At 39.7% G+C, this 27,087-nt stretch overlaps 1 protein-coding gene across 2 annotated transcripts; it reads right to left on the reverse strand.

The window, feature by feature from the left end:
* Positions 1–343: 343 nt before the first annotated feature.
* lgr4 (leucine-rich repeat containing G protein-coupled receptor 4) lies at positions 344–27,087 on the reverse strand. Of its 2 annotated transcripts, none has more exons than XM_026378937.1 (18): positions 26,472–27,087; positions 18,141–18,212; positions 13,980–14,051; positions 12,569–12,640; positions 10,024–10,239; positions 7,905–7,976; positions 6,775–6,843; positions 6,264–6,335; positions 5,946–6,017; positions 5,750–5,818; positions 5,595–5,666; positions 5,351–5,416; positions 5,171–5,242; positions 4,998–5,069; positions 4,767–4,892; positions 3,814–3,911; positions 3,417–3,470; positions 344–3,316 (listed from the first exon to the last, which is right to left on the reverse strand). In XM_026378937.1, exons 1-18 carry the CDS (start codon positions 26,504–26,506, stop codon positions 1,905–1,907), a joined length of 2,793 nt encoding a protein of 930 aa, XP_026234722.1. In that variant the 5' UTR covers positions 26,507–27,087; the 3' UTR covers positions 344–1,904. The 2 variants fall into 2 exon arrangements, with proteins under 2 accessions (XP_026234722.1, XP_026234721.1); XM_026378936.1 differs by having other exon boundaries at positions 25,915–27,087.

A 27,087-nucleotide genomic window follows, 5' to 3' on the forward strand; every position in this document is an offset into this window, starting at 1 on the left:
AATGGCGCATTATAAAAGGACACAAAATGTCTTGGTGGGGGAAGAAAACGTTGCTCTACATTGCCTAAATTCCTGAGCACTCACATGACGTACACTTGTGGATACACGCTCAGAGGGTGTATCCGCCTTAATGTGTAGAGTCATGCTCCAGCACAACAAACATCAGTCAATCCCTCGTCACACAGTCTCACTCAGGCCGAAAAGAAACCTACACATATGTGGTTTACGTTAAAATAATGCTCGATACAATAAAACTTGATAATAGAGACCGAAATGAACACAGCATTGTATTTATCACCAGATTGCCAAGACAACAGAGGCAATTATTCAGTTTAATGGTAATTCCTCCTGATTTCAACATAGGCCTTATTTTCATATGTTTGTGCCAGAAAGCCAAATTATTGTGGTCATAGTTCGCCAGGTACTTTGCTGTAGAGTACAACAGGTACACAAACCACAAACAAGAAAAAATACTTTAAAAACATAAACACATTGTACTGCAGATACTTGTCTTTAAATGCCTTTGGTTGAATAATGATCACCAACATTTTAATTATAATAGTTAGTTTTGTACTTTTTGGCACTGCGTATATGCTTTCTTGTTGACTCAGCTGGCTGCCAGTCTGGTGCTGCATTCACATCAAGCTGGAAGAGGTGGAAGAGTGGGATTACATTCACATGTTTAACTTGGACAGTATTCATGTGTTTAACTTGCAGCAAGCCAAATTATGTTTAATACTCTTTTTTTTAAATCAATCTGGAAAATATGACAGATAACACTCAGCTCGTGGTTCAACTAGTGTGAAGGCAGACTTTCTGATGGAGTACTCCAACTGCTGAATTATTCCTGTGGTTGATATGCACGTTTTTAACAACAACTAGTGTATTAATCAGAGCCACGACTCCATTGTTCTGTCAGACAAAAATAATCTAAAAAGCATGTCTCGTTTGAGTGGTGCCCTTCAGAAAAGGAAATATATGTGTGTGTGTCGGGTCTGTGAAACAAAATGTATAATTCTGCCGTTAAAAAACATTTCATCCAAATCAAAAAGCATGATGGCAAAACTCAGAAAATAAGGCCCAGGCTGTAGTTTTGGTGAATATAGTATATTCATTATTCATAGGCCACCTTTCACACACCTGAAGTCATCTCCACACAGACAATCCTGCTGCTCAAACAATCTTTTAAACCCGCCAGGAATAATTGTTGCTAAAACAGTGACATCTGCTACTTTTATCACATTCTTAGACTTAGTTACTTAAAGCAAACAAGTGTTTATTGAAGATTGGTATTTACCATTCTCACACTGATAGACTATGACAGAGGAAGACAGGGCAGAAAGTATTGCTGATGTTACATTATTCCCCTCTGATGGGTGAAAACCACCTGAAAGTTACATTCACACATAAAAGTCTAGGATTATTACGGCGTTTGCTACATTTATGTAAAAATTAAATCAAAGTATAAAATCAGAAACTTTAAGAATTGACACAATGTATAACAAACATTTGAAAGCTTATAAGTACACGTAAAACACAGACATCACATCTTTAACACATACTTTGCAACATCATGACTTCCACTCAAAAGCAAGAGGCAGGCACTGGTGGTAAGAGTTTTCTTTGAAGGTTCCTTTGTTTGAAAGTTGATGTGCTCCGATCACTCAGCTCAGCTCACTTAGAAATGGTCTCTGAGTTCAAAAAACACCAAGTTCCCTTTAAATGATTGGCTGCATCTCTGTTTATACAGTAATTGCAATTATAAGTGCTTGCTGAATAGTCTTTTTAGCAGGGCAGTTGGCACATTTTGTGGTTTTATATAAAAATGTTTACATATTTTGTGGCATCTAAATTCATGACAGAAAGATCTGTGCACACTGACGTAGTGGAGCTCTGAAGGGTCCTTAGTCTTTGACTCGAGGTATGTTGTATGAGTAGTGTACAAGAGGAAGGCCTCTGCTCTGACAGAAGCAGGCTCTGCCACAGGCCTGAACCTGGTCTGAGCTGTCTGACACAAATGAGTCCCCCTCATCAGCGTATTCAGACTGAGCAGAGGGTGTGCCACTGTCTGCCCAAAACCCCTCTGCACGCTGGCACAGCGCAGCTCCTGCCAGCAGGGTGGGACAGCTATGAGACTTCACCAAGTGTCTGCAGAGTGTGGAGGACGAGGGGGAAGTACATGTCCTGGCATGCAGCACTGCCTCGCACTGTTCACATACAACTGTCTCTCCACAAAGCTGTGAGTACACCCCACAGTCAAAGCCCAGGTGGGTTGAGGAGCTGCCGTCTGAGAGATCCGACCCTCCGCCACCATCATCCCTGTGACTTTCTGCACCAGCCTTTACCTCCCTGGTTAAACCCCTGCGAATTCGTAGTCTGAGCCAGTCCTCTCTGAAGATCGGGCTAAAGAACACATACAGCACTGGGTTCAGACACGCAGGCAGTGGGAAGAAAATGAGGGTGACAGACTTGGCGATCTCTGGGCCACCAGCTGTAGAACCAGTCAAAAGAGGGGCGAAAGAGAAAGCCGCCACAGGGCAGAAGAAGATGCAGTTGGTAAAGATGAGCCAGGCAACGTGTCGCAGGGCACCTGTCTGCTCTGGGTCTGCCAGCTCCACCCTGCCCAGGTGGCAGTACAGCTGGGTGTACACAGCTGCAGTGAACAGGTATGCCAGTGTGTTGAGAAGCACCAGAACCACAGTAATGCTGAGAGCCGGACTCTCCCCATCAGCGAAGGGCAGGCAGAGAGGAGAGGAGGGCTGGTCACTGGAGGTCAGGAGAGGCAGGCAGGCTCCAGCAGCAGCTAGCACCCCCAGTAGTCCTGCAACAAGGCTGTACCGTTTATCTCCTCTCCAGCATCTACGGCGGCTGCCACCATTCCTCCTGGGTGACATCATTACCTTCCCTAGAATTGTCCGCACAGCCATGCTGCGCTCCACGGCTGCCAGGGACAGTAATAAGACTGCCCACTCTGAAGAAAACACAGCGAGGGCTCCTGTGATCTGGCAGCCAGGCCCCATTTCCCACCACACACCGAACTCAGCAAAGGAACCCCAGGTAGCAACATCGAGCACTGTCAGCACACCAACATACAGGCCTGTGAGCAGATTGGCCAGGGCCAGCAACCCCATCAACAGCCTGGCTGGAGAAAGAGACGAAGTCAGAGAGTGGGAGCGCCCTGCAGCTCGGTGATGTGTCGAGGAGAAGGTGACCACCAACACCAGGCTGTTAAAAACCAGCGACACAAGGCAGATGAACCAGACTGTCAGCCGAATCATCCAGTTGCCCAGGAGGTGCTCACAAGGCTTGAAGGCTCCTGAAGACAGAAACAATGTGGTTGTTCAAACTTTTAATTTACTTTCAGATTTTGTGCATATGAACATAGTAAAAGAAGAAAAACATGGTTTGATGCTTACCTGGTGAAGGAGAGCAATGCATAATCATAGAGATTCTTTCCACATCCTCCACACCTAAAATACAAAATGATATAAACAAAACCAAAACTCAAACCTTGCTAAAACAGTAGGCAGACGAATTGCAGCAAGATGACGGATTCTGTTTGACTTTTTGCTAGGAAAATACCAATAATTCATGTGATAGTTAATTTTAATACAATTAATTGTATGTTACTACAGGGTACAGTGGTCCAGAACTTCAGTAGCTTCTGTAACTTCATGTTTTAAAACCATGTTAAATGTTAGTGGATGACATTGTTTTTAGAAAACCAGGAAATGCACTTTTTCCTAAACGTTGGTAGAAATTTCCATCAACTTCACATCATTTTTCAAGCTGTTCTTACTGCAGCATTCTCACCTGTAGATTTCTTGACATCCTTTTCATCAGAAGCACTCATCACTGAGTCACATCCAACAAATGCGCAGCACTGGTAGGCGTAAGGGACAGAGATGGACCTACAAACAAACATTTATTTAGAAAGGCTGTGAACATCCTGCAGAGAGCCAGTGTTGATAATACAGATGGCCTCAAATCTCAGTGCCGTATTGGAAAAAGTATAAATAATGTGCTTGAAAATATTTGGCCATTCAGTCTTTTTTTTTTTCCACAATAATATTTGGATGTTTCCATAGCACGTCTACAATTGTGGAGAAAACAGATTCAGCTGGCTTTCTCATTAAACGTACAAGAAGAGGTGGAGTTTGCTTCTGTTTCTCTGTCAGCCTGTCACATGAATGTAATCACAGCAGAGACAAGAAAAGGAAAAGGGGATATTATTTTCTGATAATTTCTGTTCACTCAAAGACTAGTCCAATTGATTGTATTTATTTGTATTTATGTATCACGGGTCAGGGTTTTCTTATGTTTCCAGTTCAATAACTCAGTTGCTTTGATTGGATTGAGCAGCACAACGAGTTTGCCTTTGTGTTACAACAAGTGTGTTTTTGATATGATAACACTGCCCACAAGTGGTGTGGGTGACATTACTGTATAAGTCACAAGTAAGGCATAAATGTCAACTACCCCTTTTTTGGGCAGGAGATGAAACCACAAAATGGATAAAATGATTAAACAACATTATACAGCAGTAGCAGAGAAGACGTCTTCAGAAACATCACATCAGCCTAAAGCCGTTACAAACAAATAAATAAGGCTTTACTATCTGTTAATGGGCAATGTCATGTTTGTCTGAAATCTAGATCTATGGTTAATAAATACATTTTTATTTCAATATATATGGAAAAGTTGTTAAAGGTTTTCACTCTTTGGATGACAGAACTTAACTGTCGCCTACAGAAGGTGTCTCCCACCTGAGTTTGGGTAGGTTTTCTGCAGGCAGCATATTTTTCATGTGGGGGTTCCCTGAGAGTTTCAGCTGACTGAGGGCGACCAGTCCAGTTGTCGGAATCACAGTCAGTGAGTTCATACTTAGATCTCTACAAAAACAACAGAAAACATAACATTATACAACACAGATAAACAACAATAACATGTATTCATGGAGTTCTCATTATGATGACAGGTGATAAAATAATACTCACAAGTTGGTGAGTGCAGTGAGGGTAAGGAAAGAATCTCTGTGGATAACTCTGATCTCATTTCTACTGAGGTCTCTGTAAAATCATAATCCAGGCCATTTGTTTAAAAATCTACTGTTGATGTATTAAAATATTATAGAGAGGTTAACATACTGAGTATGACAGAAGAGACTTACAGTAGACGGAGAGCTGAGAGACCTTGAAAAGTGTCCCTTCTGATTTGTTGAACATGGTTGTGCTGAAAGCTTCTGTAAAGTGGAAAGAAGAATGTAACATATGTTGTTGGATGATATTATTTTAATCTTTACCATTACTTTCTGAATCTGTGAACTGACTTCTACATGTTCGACACTCACATCTCCTGCAGTCGGACGCAGCCCTGTAGGGATGGTAGGTCGTTGATCTCATTGTAGGACAGGTCTCTGATGGAGGAAGACAAACATTAGGTAACTGGGATTATTTTAAAACAAAGAATGTAGACAGAAGTTTGAAAAGGCATGTTCCAACCTGTAAGGTATAATTGGTCTATGAACAAGTTCCCTGTAAAAACTCATCTTAAATCTTAATTAACGACCAGAGGAAAAAAGAAAAGTTTCTTACAGTGTCCGAAGCAACTTGAGATCCTCACACAACGCAGCAGGGATGGATGATATCTTGGTTCCTGACAGAGTCCTGGAAATTAAAAATTCAATCAGTCACTTGTGAAACACCCAAAAGCACAGGCAGGAACAGATGCTGTGTGCATGTGCACTCACAGACTCTCGAGGTTATTAGTCCATGTGAGGATTGGAAAGTCCTGCATCATACTGGCCCCACGTAACATCCTGAAACACACACGGTGACAGATCAGTACAATCACTGCCATGAGATCAAGGCAAGAGTTTGTGTGCATTTAAAACACACTTTAATATATTTTTAAATGTTTTAGTGTCAACTGACTGAATGACTTACAGGGAGTGCAGGTCTGACAGATTCTGGAAAGCTGAAACTCCCACAAAGGACAGAGGGTTGTCGTAAAGATGTCTGGGAGGGCAACAGCAGCACAAGGGGAGAGTTCAAACCAAAACCATTTACTGTGCATGAATGGCACCATCTTCTGGACATTCATCTGTTGAAGCCTGACACTAATATCCTCATGTCACTCATATTACCCAATACTGCATGTGTACTTTATAGAAGGCTTACTGTACATTGGGCTTTTTTTTTTGTTATCGATGTATTGTGCGTATTTCTTTATAGTGTCAGTGAATGAGAGGAGTTTGATCTTACATGGTTCGCAGCAGAGGGTTGTTATGGAAAGCCCCTTCAGGTATTGAAGTAATATCGTTGCTGTGAAACCCGCTAGAAGAAGAAGGTGAAAGAAACAGTGTAAAGACACTTTGTTTATTATGAAACCCAACATATATGTAAATTAATGTAAGAGAGATACTTTAAAGAAAGTCAGAGGAATTGTCTCAAAAACATCTTTAGGAGGAGGAGGCACAGGTCACAAATATGCTACAGCTAATAAATACCAGTCGTGCTCGGTGATTACTCAGGTCGCTCAAATAGTTCGATGTCATCAAAATGTCTTCACAAATTCAATTTTATTGTCAATGCTCACATCATCATCCAAACGACTTCAGTTCTAAGAAGCCACTTTTTTTAAGGCAGTGTTATAAATTTATAGCTATTTTGTTAGATATTTGTCTTATTTCAATCACATAAAAACAAAACAAAACAAGAAAAAAAAACAAACAAAAAACATTTCGTTCATCCAGAAAAAGCAGGTTATACTCACAGCTCCTTCAGTTTGGGCAGGGCCTCGATTGCTCTGGGAAAAGTCATCAGGTTGTTGAAGTTAAGATCTCTAGAATGAGACAGTGGGAGATACAGGAAGTTAGTGCCGTTTTCTTTCATTTGCACACTAATTAATGGTACATCCGACATGTCTACACACTGATTACTACAAACTAGGTCTACTAGCATTGTTTCAATCAATGACATGACACAATATGACTTTCTAAAAGGGTGAAAGATAAATTCTGCTATAACCTATAAAGACCAGACTAAGATTAATATAAGTCAATTTAAATAGTCCTAATAAATAAAGACGTTATAACCGATCCCCAACACACTAATTTATTGAAGTCAGACCTCACTGTGAAAAACATCCCATTGCAGCTAAAGATGGAGTTATTGACTAACAACTGATGTGTTGATCTTTACTTGGTTTTAATTGATGGTTGCTTTGTACATACAATGTCACAACTAGTAAGGACAATGCTTCACTAACCTATACCAAAAGATAATAAATCTAAACCAATATGAAACAAAGAAGCATTATTTAAATATTTATTTTCTGTCCATCAACTAAACAGTGGCCATGATTTCAGCATAATGTGATGCAAGATGAGCAGATAAACAGCAAACCAGCTTTCCAATTAAACAACACGATGCACTGTCTCTGAAATGCTGTTGTTAATGTAAAAATGCATCTGATCTTAATGTGTTCAACATAGAGCGTCTTCCCATCACAGCAGTTCTAACTACTTACTATACAGGGTGAGTTAATGCTAATGTTTGAGTCTGGGACTTAGGACAACCGTGGTATCAGGACATCTGCAGTCACCTGTAAAGGTATGTATGTTGTACAGTAGCTGTTTGCAATCAGGCAAGTCTGTCACAGAGATTTTTTATGGCTGTGTGACAGGAGGAAGTGTACAGTGGGAGGGCAGATTTGATAAGCATCAGGTACTTTGCTCTATTTATCCTAGAGCAATTAAAGGAGGAAGTGGACACAATGATGTCTGGAGGGCTGGAGCAGAGGTGGGTGGGGGAGCAGTTAGAACACACAAACACGAGCACAGACACATTCAAGCCCATTATACAGTCACAAATGCATCAACTACTGTGGGGCTGTGCACTTACAGGGTCTCCAGGTTCAGGAGTCCAGCAAAACAGTTGTCTCCCATGTGCTTAATTCTGTTGTTATGAAGATGCCTGAAAAAGCAAAAGCAATTTTACATACATCTGTGAGAACAGCTATAAAATAACCTTTGACACTCATCATGGGTTTTAATCCTCGTGATCTGTGAAAACAGGTGTCTGTACTGTATGTGTATATGCAGAAGGCTTTTCTTGTCTAACAGACGCAAGGTCTTTTCTTCCTGTTTATCCTGTCATGTTTATACTAACCCTGCAGCAATACCAGTCAGCCTGTGTTTCTGTGTGTGTGAGTGTTTAAATGTATAAAAGCAGCAGGAAAAAATACAAGTTTGGAACAATCCTTCAGATTCATAATATACCACACACGCTACCTGTGATTTCATCCACCATTTCATTGACTTATTAAGTGTAAGTTGTGGAAGTAAATACAACAGTATGTTTATCTCTCATTTGCAGTCACTCAGATGATACATTCAGAGCTACAGGAAAACACAAAGACATACTCTTTGTGTTGATTTGTGGCAACATACAGTATTAATGTGTAATGGACATAATATGTGTCGAGTAAATAGAAATGATGGCCAATTTAGTTGTACAGAGCCAAGAAAAAGTAAGTGACTTATGAATGTAGATACAATCTATTTTAACCAATAAAACACAAATCACTTAAACACATTGAATATGTCACTCAAACATTTGCAGAATAGGCGAGGAGTAGTATGTCAAACCCAAGGCTAATGACACTAACAGGTGTTAATTGGAGTCAGAAGTTACAAAGGTTGGAGTCCAATCATTGATTGGACATTTGGATCAGAGATACTCTCACTTCCAAATACACCAAACACATTTTGAGTTTGCTATTCACAAAACAACAACAAAAACATCTACTTATGTAAACCATGCAGTATAAAAATGAATTTCAGTCATTGGATTTGCACAGAACTGCAAGGGGTTAAAAAGTAACCTCAAAAAGGTTAGATATTCACCAGTCTACCGAGAGAAAATGTTTATAAGTGGAGACAGAATGCTCAATGCAAGTATAGCTAAAAGCTAAAAGGAATCATTGTAGTTAATATTACTGATTTATCTAGTGGAAGCCAACAATGGTTTGGGAAGAACCATAAGTAGGGGGCATTATTTATAGAGTAAAATAGCACAGTTTACAAACAGGAAAACATCATGACAGTGAAATATCGTGCAGAGAGCATCATAATTTAACGCCACCAGCAAGAGGCTCAGCAACCATACTGAAGTTCAGATCACATTCATTACAAATTAAAGCAGAAAACTAGTTAACTCTAAATATAAACGTAGATTTGCCACTTTTTTTTACTATGCAAAGATAGTTAATAAGAAAAAATATTCCCAAAGTCTTTAACCCCGACTCAGAAAAATGCTCATCAACTCTCTACACGCCATGACTCAGAAACTAAAGAGACATCGAATTATTACTGCCACAGTCACACTGCAGAGAACTGGCATGTGTTGGCTTTCAGCTTGAGAAATATCCTGATCAACAGAACACCGAGTGACTTTCAGTCATTCAGCTACTCCCTCAGGTCATTTTAGTAAACACAAGAATGTTCTCAGTCAGTGTGCCTGGTTAATTAATGTTTAAAAAGCACACAGGCAGGTTGTTCCTGCTCAGTTATTTAGTGTACATATCTACTGCATGCAAAGTTCTCCTGGCTGTCCTGGGGAAGTTCCCTTAACTACTCTGAAATGGTGTATTACTCAAATGCTATAGCAGCTATAGACTGATGAAATGGCATGATAACTAAACAACCTCTAAATCAATCTATGGAGTGAGGGTTTCAAGACATGACTTATCTAGTTGATTCAGGTTTATATTGACAAATTGTCATCAGTATGATATTGCATCCAGCTGAATGCACTGACCAGTTACATTCAGTCATTCGGCAGATACTTTTATCCAAAATGACAAACTGACCAGTTTGGAGCATCTGGTCTTTTTATGAACTGTGCACACTGTGACAAACACCTGACTGGACAGAAATACTGTAAAATAATGTCAAATGTCTAATAAACATTACTGTGAAGAAATGTCCTTTTAATTATTACGTTTATTTGTGTGACTTACAGCACGACTAGACTGGTGAGGTTTGCAAAGGCATTGTCTGGTATGTACAAGATGCGGTTGAGCGCCAATGTCAGAGCCTGAAGGTTCGCTTGGTGTCTCAGAGAACCTATAGGGACCTCCGTCAGGTTGTTATCATCCAACCAGAGGTGGCGCAGCTGCTGGAGGCCTTCAAAACTGTCATCTGGAACTGTGGTAATATGGTTTGCATCCAGGCGACTACAAAACAGAGAAAAAGAAAAAAACTTTCATATGAATCTTAATTGTATTTAATATTTCCCATAATGCTTTTAGAACAATACTAAAAGGAAAAAATATTCATAGGTTTATTAACTACAATGATTTATGTGTAACACAATCTTGTAGGCAAGTTAATGTGCTCTCAACCGATGTGAGATAAAGTTGTTATATTAAATATCTCCAAATAGAACCATCCAACTGGCCCAAGCTCACACCATTTACCTCAGTGCAGCAGGCAGCAGCTCAGCATCAAGATCCTGCTAAACTGTTAATTCCTCAAGACATATTGTTACCAACATCGTGTGACTGTGGGCCAAGAATTAAAAAAAGGCTGACTGTTAGAAATTAAAAGCTTTACTCTGTGGCTACACTCCCCGTTTCTAACCATGACTAGTACATTGTCAGCATTACTGCATTAACTGCAATAGTCCAACTCTCAATTCTCATTTCTGAGAAATACTAAGATAGCTGTAATCCTTCATTCCTGAATCAAATCACACACATCTTAGACCTACTTACCGCTAGGGAGGATGACATTTATGTTAATCTGGCTGCCACGGCAAATGTGACACATCAACTTGACGATATCTTAATGGTTACAGCAAAAAATTTAAATTCTATAATATCTTATTATACAATAATAATAATGCAACACTCAAGTATGATTATTCAAAATTCTAATTAGAAACCAAAGAGTTGCAGTAAAAAAGAGAAATGTTTATTATTCAAGCAGTATTGTGAATGCAGAAGTGTTCTTTTCACTATCACCATGCTGTTTTCTCCTGCTATCCTCTTTTACTGAGTGTCTCGCCCTCCCTCAAAATTCCTCAAGTGTCTGGGCTGGAAGAAAAACAGTCTTGATTGACATTTAGCTCTCTAAGGCTTTATACAAACCAAGTCCTGGCTCTGCCAAACTATATTACTCCAGCTACAGACCTTAAAACTCTCACAGAGAAAAGACATCTGTTAAAAAGAAAGAAGAGAGGCAGAAAAAAGGAAGAGGGGAAGCAAGGGACAAGGGGAGGGATATGGAGGGGTGATAATAGCTGAAAGCTGGATTTTCAGCACATTACTCCAGCTGGAGCCATTTCTCCATTAGTCTCTGACAAATTCAAAGGCAAAGTGGTGGAGGGAGGTGGCAGAAATTAAGCTACGTACATGTTGTGGTGTCAGTGAAACAGACATTCAGTAGAAAAAGAAAAACAACGCCAAGACTGAGAGTGAGTGGAGCAAGAAATTGTGAGAGGGCTGACAGCTTTGAGTAAATACACTGGCTGCTTGAAAAATCCACCAATCAAACAGAAAAAGAAAAAAAGTTAGCTACAGATCTGCTGAATAGTACTGACCTACATTTGCACAGAGCTATTGCTGGGCTTAGTGCACAAAAAATACTGCAGCAGGAGTCAAGTATGTGGTGTACATGAGTGGAGCTACCCTAAAATCAACAACGCCTGAAGTAAATAATGAGATTTTTTAACTGTATTCTCCATGTGGAAGAAGAGTAAAGCTTTTACCTGCAGTTTGATGCTTCTAGTGTGAACTTTGGCTAACACAGCATGTGGCGTAAATGCAAGTTATTTCAATATTATCTTCACATTTTTAAAACCAGAAGGACCAGGAGTCAATAACCATTCAAGCAGCTGTGAGGTTGTACTTGGGCACTGGAACTAAATGCTAAAGCTAACATGGCCCATCACAGATCACCAATTCATCAGTTAACAGTTATCAAGTCATTTGACTCTACTAATGTCAGTGGCTTGGTGTGGCCGTCAACACCAGGAAAGCCATTCAACAGTTCTTTAGTCCAGTGGTCCCCAACCCTAGTCCTCAAAGCCCACTGTCCTGCTTGTCTTCCAACTGCCCCTTTACCACCCACTGATAATTACCTGGATCAGGTGTTTTCAGCCATTTAGAAGCTGACTGGAAACGGCTTCTGTTAGCTTCTGATTGGCTGAAAACCCAGGCGGGCCTTGAGGACCAGGATTGCTGGTTAACAAAAAAAGTGGACCATTTCCATACACACTATCGCATTGTCATCATCATATAGCCATGCATACCTCTAGCTGGAAAAAACCCAAATAACGCATTTATCTCTAGTGCACTTTTGCATAAATTAGTTTTGCATTCCCATCTTTGTATAGATTAGCAGCTTAGATGAGTAATGATTTACCATACTGTTGCCGCTGTTGCTTTATTATTATTATTATGAAATAAAACATTAATTACTGCTTTTGTGCCGCACCTCTACCACCTTCTGATCATTATCAGTGCTTCAGAAAGCGACATAAGCCAAAATAAACTGACTTACAGAGACTGGAGAGAATGCAGGTTCTTCAGGGCTGCACTGGGCACAGACTTCAGTTGATTATTCTGGAGCATCCTGAAGGTAAAAAGAAACAACAAAATGATGATTTCACCATAACTCGCTCCCTCCACTGTGAATCTTAAACAATGTTTATCCACAAATACATTTAATGTTAATTATGTTAGCTTAGGGCTTCCTGCAGGTCTCCACTCCATGCTGCTGTTTATACTGATCCACGTTAGTTACTGTAATTCCCTTGGTAAGGCAGAGGTGTACCAAAATTCAATATTCAAGTAAAAGTGCAAGTACTTTCCCAGTAAATACTTGACTACAAGTACGAGCACCCTTTGATTATTTTATTCAAGTAAAATATTAAAGTATGACCACTAAATTCTGCTCAGAGACAGCAAGTTAATCCATAAAGAAGCATTTTAATAATATCTAATGAATTTTATATAAGAACTTATTCATGCAATATGTAATTAAATTATTAAATGCTAAAGTTAATGTAGCAAAGTAGAAGTACAATATTTTCCTCTGGAAAAATGACATAAAATGGAAATAATCCATTAAAGTACCTCAAAATTGTACTTAAGTACAGTACTTAAGTGTAAGGGATACTGGCCTCAGAGTTTGACAGATTGCTCCATTTTAAGAGTTTAAATATAGAAATGAAGCTTTAGGCCACAAGCCAATGAATACATTTTAAACACTAAGAGTTACAGACCCGTCCCATAATCACTTTATTTAAACTTTTGTCAATGAGTCTTTGGTTTATTAGGAGCCTGTAGAACTGTGCATGCTGCAGCAGTTACAGTATTTGCAAAAAGAGACACAATATCATGTGAATGGTGTTTGTACAAAAATGAACGACATGTACTAAAAATAGTCCAAATTGTTTTCACTTATGTAGTTACAAGCAACAATGGGAATAAATCACTTGGTAAGCATAAAATGTCTCCATTTGTTTATTTGTCTTGTTTCCAAGACTTCACCTGTAGATCAACAGGACTTTGAACTTTTGACTCAGTGCAGATTCAACAGAGCAGAGTGTTGTGCTTTGCTCAGGGTGTCCAAGTCTGGGGTGTGCTGATATAATATAAATTATGCAAACTCATTTTTGCACAGAGCTTGTATGCAACTCTCTGTTGGGAGTTTTTTTTTTTTTTTTTTACAGTCACAGGTCTGTTGGAGTAAAGATGGGAAAATGCATTTACTCTACTCCTCGTGGATGTACATTTTATGAATATGTTTAGGGTGGCAGTAACTGACAGCACCACAGTGTTACCACAAACTGCAATATTTACTCTCTCCCCCAGTGTGTGGAAAACTTCACACCGTCTCAGTCGTAACTGTGCGTGTGTATGTGTACGCGTTGATGCTAGTAGTGGTGGCAGGAAGAGTGTATGCTTACAGGACTTTGAGCTGATGCAGTCCAGACAGGGCTTCAGGGTGGATGAATGACAGGTCATTCCCCGCAAGTCGTCTGGGTGGGAGAAAGAGTGTATTCAGTACATTTCTCAAATGTTTTAACTTAACAGGAAAATGTGTTTTCTGCATTTAGAACGCACTGTAACAAGCACACACCAACTTTTATTTGCGAATAAAGCATTGCATAGTACTGAGAATGTCCAACACCTCAGTAGATCAGGTTCCAGCTCTCAAGCTGAACATGGGGCCTGGGGTGTCAAAGACATGTGTCTGTGCCATGGCCTGTTGTCACTTCGTCTGTCACCCACAAGAGATTAGAACTGTTTCTGGACACCTCCCTCCTTAGTTTCCCTCTTGAGCCTCCCAAACATCACTATTCAGTCTCCATTTAGAGGAAGTGAAATAAAAACTCACCTATCTGAGGCTGTAACCAGCAGTGTAGGAATATAATATTTGTCCTTTTAACAGTTTTGTAACGTTTACCCTCAGGCAACTGCTTCAGTTCTTGCATGAGGCTAAGTGGACACCTCCCTTTCCTGTTGTGAACAGGAAGTGTATAGGAAATAAGGGTGTAAATAAGCATGGGACAGACTGACTGGGACACAGAGTTCAAGTATACTATCTGGCCTGAGAGATTAGCAACAGATTTATCACTCTGCAATGTGAGTCGGGCCAGGCTGAATTCCCTGCAGCAAGAGTTGCTGGGTGAAAGCTTGAAAATCAAGGCTAACTGTTTCAGAGGATCACATACACTAATGAAGACGCAAAACCGGACTTTTGTTTATTTGACATGAATTTCACTGGTTTCACAAGTCTTCATCTGCCTGTTTTTAGGTGCATTTTTAATGTACATTGTGTCATCCTTTTTCTTATTTGGACATTTTTTTCTATTCTTTTTCACAGTTTTAGGTTTGACTGTTGTTATTTTACTTGCATCATCTTTTTGTGTCGTTGTTTTCTTCCGTAAAAGTTTAATGGCACAGCAAGAGGCAGCTTAACCAGCTGCTTATTTCAATAAATCAACTAGTACTATTCACAGAGTAATGGATGTAAACACACATTAATTCCCATTTTCTTTTGCCGATTTTGTACAAATTCAATCCAACATTCTAAAAGAAACCTGTATACAAAGGCAACGAATCACTTATCTGTGCTTCCAATCTAAAAAGTGCTTTACAGGAGAGCATGTGAATAGTGTGAATGCCTCTGAACACACAATAAATGAAACATTTAGTCAATCACAGGCCCCATTTACTGTGTGCTTTGTTGTGGTTGACCATAACTGTCCTATTAGGATGTGAATGCTCATTATGTTCATAAAAAGGATGTACACTTCTCAAGCTGAACCACCACCACCACCAAATCAACCAAAGTTAAACAACGGTGTCTCTACTGAGCCACAACTTATCAAGAGGATTCAGCTTTTTGAAATTTGATTTTAATTCCAAGACTGTAATCTGTAGTTGGAGTCATTGCCACAGTTGTCACACACATCTGGACACCTACAAACTCAAAATGACAAGCATCTGGTCTACAGCTGTTGATTCATTCTTGTAGATTTGGTCAGACAGTGGCCAACATGGATAAATAAACCCAATTTAACTGCATGAGAACTCACACAACCCAGGAACATGCAGTGCATGTCACAAGCCACTAAGCACCGCATGCAAACATGTTTTGAATCATTTTCAAATCATTCAGGTATCCTTCACGTTCTGTTAAAGATCTTCTTGTTTTGCATCTTTTAGCAAGGCTTCAATGACAACAGAACAATCCCTCAAACCTGTACTCCACACCACTAAGCGTATATCTCTATGAAGAGTGAATTCGCAAAGAGCTCAACAGCGCAGCAGTAAACGACTACGAACATGATTGAGGCTTCCAAATATGTAATAGCAATGCAATTTAACTGCCTGTTGGGAAACTACAGTGGTGAAACGGAAATAAGCACCCCTCCCCCACGACATGCACCTACATGTACAATACACACCTTTTTGCACAACTGCTGCAATAGGTAGTTGTGATGATAAGGCTGTGACTTCATTTCCTATGTTGATGTTGGCAGTGACAGTGCTCATTTTATAGTTTTCAATAATCATGGTATAGCATCTATAACTCTCTTATGCTCTGTCACTTCACTTTTTATTTTACTTTTACCTAAAAGATTAAAATGCTGTAAATTCCCTACTGAAAGAGCAAAATGTCTGAAATTTTCCATCACTCTATGGCAGAGCCTTACAGACAGACGAGGTGAGACACTGAGGGGTCAAAAAACGATAGGGAGTTACATAATTAATGTAACCTTAAATGGTTCTAAAAGGGTGATTAAGCAACATAATCCTTGCTATTAACTTGTTATTGTAGGAAACAATGTTGTGTTGAAAACACCCAGTTAAACAGCACCAACACTACTAGTTACCAGTTTTTGGAACCATTTAAAGTCACCATGGTCGCCATTCTTGGAAAACAAAAAAAAAACTGTTCTCATATAGAGTCAATGGAGATTCTTTCTCAGATTTGCTCCTGGGACTTTATTGGTAGCAATATAATATATATCCTCTAATTTCTAGAGGAATACTCACGAAACATCTTGTATTTATTAAAAAATTTTTTTACAAGCTCACTGGTACTAAAAACACAATCAATAATCTATGTGATGATAGGTACAGAACAAAAAATAAAATCACACAGATTAAAGTAGATTAAAAATAGCATGAAAAAAAAAAAGGGGGACATGTTGTGCAAATGAAACAACAAAAAGGAAATGAAAAAACCCTGTTGCAATAACAAAAATTATTTAAAATAATATTATTAAAACTGTATTAAATATGTGACAAATGTTTTCCATGATTCTGTCAACAAAATGCAACATGTCGACAGTAGAAGACTGACTCAGACGCCATTACCTCAATTTACTTTAGATATATAGAGAGTCGGTCACAGTCAGGTTATTTTCAAGAATAACACACTGCAAAACAAACTGCAAAGGAGACAGAATACCTGTCATCACGTCTGCTGAGCTTTGTTGTGCCTTTGGCAAGAAACAAAGAGAGTGGAGGAGATTGCGTGACTATGAAGGAGGGAATATTCTTCCCTTGTCTCAGCTCCTGTCCTGTATGACGATGGCTCGCTCTCTTTCTCTTTTAACTCTCTCCGTCTTTTCCTTCAGGGCCCGTGCTCTGGTTCACTGACACTACTGCAGCCCTAGAGCGAAAAAGTCATCCTCCGAAGCTCAAGGAGACAAGCCAGCAGATTTGTTCCCAGAAAAAGGTTAAATAAACACCAATGTGAACTAAGGTGTTATACTGTCAATCAAAATACCAGTTTATACCTTTATAAACAGACACCCCAACGACAGTTCATCTATTATAATGATCTGAAAAGAAAGAAGACGCAACAAGACTTGGTGGGTTTTCTAGTTGCCACAGAAACCATTGTTTTGTCCCCCTTCCTTCCTGCCTTGCATTCCTCCACATAATGTGATGAAAAGTAAATTGCCTTTTGACAAAGCAGATTGAAGTGGTGTATGGAAAAGTAGAGGGTGAAGACCCGGCCAGCTGAAAGATGCACGAGAGCTGACAAAAAAAAAACGCACAAAAAGGCCAAGTGAAGCTGGAACAGCTGTTTACTCATTGGTCATTTTGCATTCTCAGGGTCGCATGTTACCTGATATCAGGTAGACAGATTTTATCTTTACCTCCCAGCAGCACCGAGCCAGACAGCGGAGTATTTGAAGAGTAAAAAAATAACAAACACCCACTAAGATTAGATGTACGCCACTCAACAAAGCCCCAGAGCATAGATGTGCTGTTGCCACCCTGATAATCCTTTAAAAGCAAAAATCCACACAGGACATCACATGAATGTAGCTTCAATACACATTGTCGCACCTCCTCTTTTTTATTGAGCATTACTGCACCTATTGTAGCTGCTCCTGTTAAATTCGTGAATGGTGAGTGATTCGTAACCTCACGTAATGCTGCACTTATCTTTTTCAACTGCGGAAAAGGGCAAGTTATGTACCGATACTGTGTGTTTTGCAGTACAAATACCCAGGTGCATATCATAAAAAACCCAACCCACATGTCAACATTATACAGAGCAAATACATCATTAACAAGAGAAACAGGAGGCATGTACTTACAATTCTTCCAGATAGGGGAAACTCTTGAATACATATGCTGGAAGCTCGGTGATGTTGTTCATGCTCAGGTCACTATGAAAACAAAACAAAACAAAACAAAAAAATCTTAGGAACAGTGAAATCTCCGAGTTCATCATACCTGTAACAAAGTTTGTTAAACTCAGTTTGGTCACATGCAACTTGTTTCCAACAGACCACTTTTGTACACTTGTTGTGTTGTTATTTAACCATGTTCCCTGTCTATGACTTATATATTGATTTAGAATATATTTGTATTGCTTTGCATTAATAACAAAGTAACTATTTAATCCCTGTATTTTCAAAGACTTGCACTCATTTTATTTACATAAGATTTTCTGACTAATGACTCAATTCTCACAATGAAATACTCAGCAATATATGACGCGATAACATAGCTATAGAAAACATACTAAGGCAATAACATGATTTTGAGAGTAATTGTGGACTATGTGCTTGAACAATTGAGTAGTTGTGTCACCTATTCCTAACAGTGTTGTGTCTTTTGACTGTGCCTGCATGTGTATAACCTCAACAAAAAGCCTTGAAAAGGCACTTCTCTTTAGCCCCAGGGATCTTCATTTTCCAAACCAACTTCAAATAAAGATAGGCATGTAGCAGCATGAAAAATATGCACACAGGACTTCATTTGCTTTTGCTTATGCTTGTGTGTGCATGTGTTTACATCTTAATAATGATAATTAAAAATATACAGTAAACACACTTATGTCTTCAAGCTTACAACTGAACATGTCTGAACTTTACTAAAGCAGTGCAGAACTATACTGCACTATAAAAAAAGGGGCACAATAAGAAGAGGGGACCGAAGACTGACGTAGATCTACTGAAAAGACACTGCGTTTAAATTCAGAGCAAAAATTTAATCTTGATTGAAAATCCACTAACTTGCTGCAAGGAAAAGGTCCATAGACACCACTTATAAAGAGATGGCACATATCAAAACTGAAAAAACATCTGGGGTTCACTAGTGAAGCAACACTAGTACTTCTCCTCTCCCTTCCCTTTCACTCTCCCACTGGTCATTTTGAATTTCACTGCCAGATCTCTGTAAGACCTTGTGTGTGGGCCCCTGAATCCTACAAGGATCATATTGCCCTTCCTCTGCAGTCCCAACTATACACACACACACACACATACACACACACACACTTTAAAGGGACCCTCATAAAACCCTCATCCTCCCTGTTACCAATGTCTAATCTCTGCTTACCTGGTTATCCAATTACCATATGGAAGCAACACTTCCATCAACATCCACCCACTGCTTCTGGGTTTATCCTACCCAGACAAGTTCTGGGTTGTGTTCTACAACCGCTGCTGCAGATCTACTACCACTGGTGGTCAGATGGATACATCCCTAACCACATTTTAAACCGTTCGACTAAATCTTCCGCAGACTGTTGACTGGTCTGAACCACATGCAGAGCTGGGGAGTACAGGGGGCCTGCATGACTCTATTACACTTCCTCCCTCCCTCTGAGTTTGGCTGCTTTACTCATCCAGGTCCTGGCCTGTCCTAGCTAAGACAGATTGAAGGACACCAACATGCAGCTGTGATAAATGGTGACAAGCCTAAATGCTTCTACAAACAAGCATCCGTAAATTTCTATCCCATGTGCCATTTGGCTTCATTTTAGCAGAAAGGAAGCAGAAAATCTCAAAAATAACAAACATAGTTAGCAACTATATTTTTTGTTTCTCAGAGGAGAAGAACGAACATGTTCTAAAAGTCAAAACAACTCAATAAAATACAAGACTTAAAAGGTTTTGTATAGTGCTGAATAACAATGTTGTTTTTAGATGCACATTGAGTAGTAAGTAAAGTAAACTATTATTATAGTTAGTCATTATTATGTCAAAGGAAATGTCAAATTCTTATCAGGTGGAGGAATTATCACAAGATATCATGGACAATTTGGCACAGCTTTATGTCAGAGTGAATAAGAAGCACAGATTATACTATATTAAGGTATCTGTATCTAAAGGTATCTGAAATCTGTTGCTAAGAGCAATTAAATATATTATACTTTTGTTAACATTAACTACTGGGTGTAATTGCAGCACCTTAACCACATGCTAAAACCTAGGTAATGGGAAACTGTTTAAAACTATTTCTAATAAGTTACCGAGAATCAAGACCAAAACAAAACCCAGAAAAGGATTTTTGGATCATAAGCCAAGATACCAAAAACTTCACGAGAAAGGGCAACAATCAGAGCTTCACAGCTTGCACAGCAAGACTGGTAGAGACGCCAAAACAAATGCAGTCCTGAAAAAAGGCACATTTTGAACATGGATCCTGCAGTTTCACAAAAGTCAAATCCAACACTGCAGCAATGTGCAAAGTGTAATGCCCAACCAGACATACCGTTTGTTTTCATCTATCTAACAACATTCCACACAATTTAGAAATCACTGCATCTAAACCCTGAGCAACAATAATTTTTCGTTTCTGTGTTGTATGCCTCTAGACTCTTCTCCACAAAGGAAGGTGAAACATATAGTACATTCTGCCATCAATGTTTCTATTGACTAACCTGTATCACTGTACAGTGTTCAGAAAGGAATAAAACATTCCTGTCATGCTAAACGCCTTTAATTTACATGAATACAGTGGTGTAAAGCTATTATAAAGACACAGCACGTCATTACAGTAACTACACACTTTAAGCCTGTATTCAGTAATAATAATAAACTTGTGTGATCTTGTGTTACAATTACTGAGAATACTGCAAAACAATGTTTATTTTACAATGTAATAAAATCACTTACAAGAAACTTTATTTAAAGTTCTAACTTATAACACATGCAATTACATGTGCATAGTCAGTTATGGCTTGTTTGGTTTCACCAAAGTTAATCTGCTGCTCTGGTTACCTGCAGTTTATTAAACCATGCACACCGATGGTGGTTACAATATTGACCAGCTAGCTGTATGGATAAAAATGCTGTCAACATGTCAAAAAAGTTCATATCTGCCTCATATGTTAGTAATTGATACATTATAAAGACAGCGAGGTCCGTTGCCCACTTGGTAAGTCAGATGAATCCAGTGTTTTCATTTGGTCAGATGTGAGAAGCAGCTCTAAAGTCTGCTCTCAGTGAACTAAAACCTTATTTTCATTCCCCCTCAACTGAGACTTTCATAATGCTATGCCTTTGTGAATTTGGATGTCATGTTTGCTAACAGACCATATTTTTTACTGCTTCTGACGTATTACTTGCATTCAACTCTACATTCAACATGGAGTCGTGACTGTCCAGTCATAGAGGTGGCAGCCAACTGAGTTTATATCAAAAAGGAAAAGTGAGTGAATATTGTGGTTGTCCAGTTACTGTCCACTGCTGGTTGTTCAAAGAGCTTCCCTCAAGCCACTGTACCATAAAAACCTAATTGATGGAGTGCTGGTGCCATGTTCATCGTTCTCTGCAGTTTCTTATGTAAATATCTGACTGATTTTTGGTCTCCTCTCTGACAAAAACAAATTTTCTGAATACTTTTTAGTAAATGTACTTAATTTTTACTGTTCATTTTTGTTATAAATTTAAAATTAAATCCAAAACAAAATGAATTGTGAAAAATCTGTTTGTGAACCCTTTTTTTCCTATTCCAGAGCAAACAACACATTTGAAGTTGCCACTACATTCTAGGAAACTGGAATAGATATGTTTCATTATGTTCTGGTGTTTTAAATATTAAATGATGAGCAAACACAAAGTAGAGTTGAGTCTTTCTACACTCTCAAGAACATCTCCACTTGAGCTATGACTTTGCATTGCTGATCTGACACAAACGGGCACTATTTTAACTAATAGCACCACCGTTTACAGCAGCTTTCTCTACTCTTGCTTCTACTCTCCACACAAGGCAACTACCTCCCAAATAACATATCACTCCCACTAGGCCAACGGTGCAATGCATCATAATTTCCTCAAAACATACAATCAAGGGTGTTCAAGATAATACGTGTAACGTACAATTAAACTAATGCTGAGGCGCAACCCAAGACCATTCAAGGTAACACAAAATAATACAGCAACAATGCAAGCACAACTACACACAATTATATCCATATGCATCCAGCATGGTCAGATACACTCACAGGCCACTTTATTAAAAAACACCTGTAAAAAGAGAATTCATGGCAGCTGGGAGCTTCTGCATTAGATTGAACAGGTGTACCTAATAAAGTGGTCAGTGAGTGTATGTGTGTGTGAGTGAAAGTGATGCAGATAGTTAATATTATGCAAAACAAGTGTTTACATTAGGAGTTTCAGCAGTTATTTTATAGACGACTGGTGAGGAGCAAAGTTAGCAGACCTTTCAAATACCATAGTCCAGGGCTATGATAACTTAGATTTGTCACAGTCCTAGTCCTTTATTGTAGCCATAAATCCCAGATGTGCTCATATGACAATATTTGAGATTTTAATTAATTTCTGAGCATCGTCCTTTGAACGCCTCATAGAAACTATGTGACGGGGGGGGATGGGAATAGGTGTATAAGTGGAGGACAGGGTTGGAGCCTCAGAGAGGGGGAGCATAAATACTCTCCCACCCACAAGTCATCCTGTCTGAGAGCGGGAACCACTGACTTGCTCCTTTCACCTCTGATGACCAAGAACAAAAGTATCATTCAGCTAAAATGGATTGAGGGCACCAATGGTGAAGCAGGCAAGCTTCACCAGCAGAGAGCAAGACCCCTAGCGCCAAGTCTCAACCTTGTTCAAGTTATGAAAGAACCCAACATAAGTAAGATGTAGGATGTAATAACCCCCTGTTGCTCCCTTAAAATGCACAAGTTCATGCAGACTCTGTGCCAAAAATGAAACCTATGCAAAGACTACATACCTTAAGGAGTGTTTGCTTTGTTACTTACTGAGGGGCCTCCACTTTTCTCTCATCTGCTTTTCTGTGACAGGACTGTTTCCATTACAAAAACCAAAACTCAGCTCCCTGTGGCCGTAGGTAAGAGTCCACTCCAACACTGTCATATGATTTATTGTAAAATGTGTGGTCTTCCATTACCTTACTTTCTTTTCGTTCTGTTTCTGCCATTAAAAGTGCATGTGTGTTTGTATCTTTAAATTGTCATTCTTTTGTTTGGCACTGACTAGACTGGATTTTCTACTGGAGTTTCTACACCATCATAATGACTCTAAAAACAGTTTAGCTGCAAATCAATTTATATGTGCTACGTTTAAATATTGCAATTGTAAAACACTCATGAGCTTTTTCCTTTACACATCAGCAGGCCATTGTTAGTGCATTAGCCCTGAGAGGAGTCCTTGCAGCTGCAATATGTCTCACTAATCCATCATGATCCCTAACCCCAGTGCTTCACATACAAAAGACGAAGGGAGAGGGAGAGGACAACTAAAGTTCAAGAGACCAGGAGCACAAATGAGAGTAGGACAGACTGAGACAAAAAAAAAAAAAACCTTTCACATACTTTTCTCATACTTTTTATAGTTTGAAAGATAGCACAATCCTGCAAAACAACATATTGTTTTCCATTTTGGCACAAAGTACGCCAGCAGAGTGGCAGTATGGGGTATGATATCATTTTATGAAAACATTGTTTCATGTTGAGATGTCAGACTTCCCATAATAAATTGAAGTATTTTTTTTTCCCCAGAGGAAAAAGTATGCAGAGTTTCAGCTGTAAGCAGTAGGCCTAGTGTGACATGTCTTGACAGTCTGGTATAGGAATCCACTCCCTCTGTTTATTTTACCTAACACTCTTAACAATGGCGATTTCAAGTGGCACAGTATTGGCTCTAGTGTAGCGAGACTTTCTTAAAAGATGATAAAAACAGCACCCAGGTTTCGGCCACTAACAATTATACAGTAAAATACTGTTTCTGTACCATATAACACGTTCTAAATAATAAAAGTGAGCGTCTGTGTAAAACTCTCAGTCATCATTTCTTCTATTTGTTTTTGAAGGAGCACAGTAATTACAAAAAGCCACAATAAACTGCTGATTTCAGTGTTGTTCCACATGTGGTTGTTGTAGTTTATGATTAACCCAGAGGCAGTGAAGCAAACTGAGAAGTTTCTTCATGGGGCAATCATCAACTGTATCATACACCAGTCCATGAAGCTCTAACCTACCTCTGCCTATCTGCTCTACTTTTTATAAGACACATAGCAGCAGCTACACTCTTAGTCTGACTTTATGGTCAGAATGTAATAATGGCAGAAACTCGACTCCTAATTATAGTATTTTGGACTAAACCTACAGCTCTGGGAATATGGCACTGCTGACTACAGTTCATGCAGCATTACTCGCCCAAATCTAGCCCATTTGTGACCTCAGCACACCCTGCATTACTCCATCATTTGGTCACACAGCATTCTGTCCTCAAACGTCAGGCCAAAATTCACAATATTATGCTTTTAGCTGTTATCCAGCAGCAGGTTGCATCTTCAAAAGGTACTTGTGTGTAACTTAAAACTGTGTCTGCCTGCCTGGAGAAATAAAATGTTTGTCAGGGACCAAACCAATGTTTAAACCCAATATTTCCACAGACTGCAAACCTGACGTAACTCCAGTGAAGAAGGAACACAGAGCACAGAGACTCAAACTGTGCAGATATTGGATATAAACACTGGTTTGGCCACAGACAAACATCTTATCACTCTCAGCACAAAGTAGATATCTTTGAGATCACATAAATATATTTGAAGAAATAACCTGCAGGTAAAAAAAAATAATAATGAAATCATAACAGAAATTCTGATTCATCATAAAATCACGAATCAAGCACAAAGATTTAATGTTCACTGAGTTTTTGTTAGCTCTTTTTCTTTTATACATTTGTAAATTAAATATTATTTAGATTTTGTACTGCTGGTTGAAGAAAACATTACATTTGTACAAAACCTTGCCTCTGGAGTCAAGGTAATAAGCATTTTTGCACTTTTATACAAACTAACTGCAGAAACTATTTATTAATCTGCCGATTATTTTCTCAGTAATAATTCAGTGAGTCTACAAATCAAAAAGTAGTTAACAGTGCCTGAAAAATGACACATTTAAATTGCTTATTTATCAAAGCAGTAAAACTAAAACTCAATATCCAGACAGCATGTTTCTTGAAAACGTACTTCACATTTTTAACAAATTGCCTCATTAATCAATCAATCAATACACGTACATACACACATTTTCTGGTTTTAAAGAGAGAATTGAGTCCTTTTTCACTCATACATGATAATAAACCTCCTTTTGCATCTCGTTTGCATTTTGACCTGTTGGTTGAACAAAACGAGACATCTGATAATGACACCTTCAGCTCTGAGTTATTATAATGGCCGGTCTACATCCTTTTTCTGACAATGTGCAGAAAGCTGAGACTGAATAATGAAAATGATCATTAACTGCAGTCCTGGATCATGATGATGATGATGATGATGATGATGATGATGATGTATGATCACTGGGACACAGGTAGAAGCTGTGAGCTGATGTGTGTTTAGCTGAAGACCCTGAGAGCTGTGACCCATTAAATAAAGTGAACAACAACCACAAGCTTGACTTTTACGAGCGTCTACATCGCAGCTTGTCCTCTGGACGGTCATTAGTGGAAAGTTTGCGGATGTTGACTGTCCATCATTCACTTGCAACAACCCCACATCCCATACAGCCACAGGCCCTCACGGCTAAGTGTGCGTTTACTGCCGAGTTTCTCGGTTGGTGTTGAAGTGTGGATGTTTCTCGGTACTTACAGGTAGTAGGTGAAAGTACTGAGCCCGGCCGGGACGGTGGTCAGCCCTCTCCCGGAGCAGTCTGCACCCCCATCTTCATCGCAGCCGCATGAGGGCGAACAAACGGCCGTCGACTGCCCTTGACCGGCGGCACCAGGACGGAGCAAACACCCCAAACACATCCAAAACAAGTCCACACGCATTTTTATTTTGTGTGTGTCCTCGTCGGTTCAGGTGAAAGCGACAAAGAACAGCAGCAGCAGGAGGTGGAGGAGGAGGTGGGGGGGCTTTGTGTGCGGTTCAGTCTATTCCGGACGTCGACTTCTCATGTGGTCGCGTCGGTCGAAGAGATGAAGCGTTTCAAAACAAAACGTCGCCTCCAAACGCTTCATCCATTCAAAAGCCCGCTAACGTTTAGCTAGCGTCAACAACACCGCGCTATCTTCGAAGGAGAGCGATTTACCTTCGCTGGGAAACATTTCTCAGACCCCCCCCCCCCCTCCCACCGCTGCGTGTCGTATTAGTCCATGAAAATAAAAGTAGCAGCGCTGGCGACGGGAGCGGGAGCCGGAGCCTACCTTGCGTTTTTTCTTTTGCGTGTTCGTTGTCCCATTAAATAACACACGCACAGCGAAGGGTTCGGGTTAACGCGTCGCTACGAGGCTGATCCGCTGGTGCTGGTGGTGGTGGGTGGAGGGGGGGAATGTGCAGCTCGACACGCCGGACGATCATTTGCTGCGTGCCGCTCTGCTTCCTTGCAGAAGATCACCGTCCGTTTGCAGCCATTCCTCACGTTCCCCTCCTCTGCCCCTGACATCAACAGCATGCGTGGAGCTCGGCGGGCACCCTACCGGACGACCTGCAGCACTGAACCCTGCACCGCGGCGTCCGTGTGCCAAACACGCTGCACACTCACAACTAGCAGTTAAAAAAAAAAACAACAAAAACAGGCAGGTAGAGTGTTGTGACGCCTGGTTTTGTGGGTCTCTTTATTTCCAAATCAGGAAAGAGTCCCGAGCTGTAGTTTGCTACTACAGGTAATCATTTATTTCTAAATGCTAAGCTAACACCCTGCAGGTGAGGTGCAGTAGCAGAAGTACGCAAACTCACATTTACTCAAGGAATCGTGCAAGTACATGTCTAAAAGAGTGTCAGAGTTCAAGTACTCGACTGAGAAACTAGTTTCTCTGGGCA

This window comes from Anabas testudineus, chromosome 3, assembly GCF_900324465.2.
Source record: "Anabas testudineus chromosome 3, fAnaTes1.2, whole genome shotgun sequence".
In the NCBI taxonomy this organism is placed as follows: domain Eukaryota; kingdom Metazoa; phylum Chordata; class Actinopteri; order Anabantiformes; family Anabantidae; genus Anabas; species Anabas testudineus.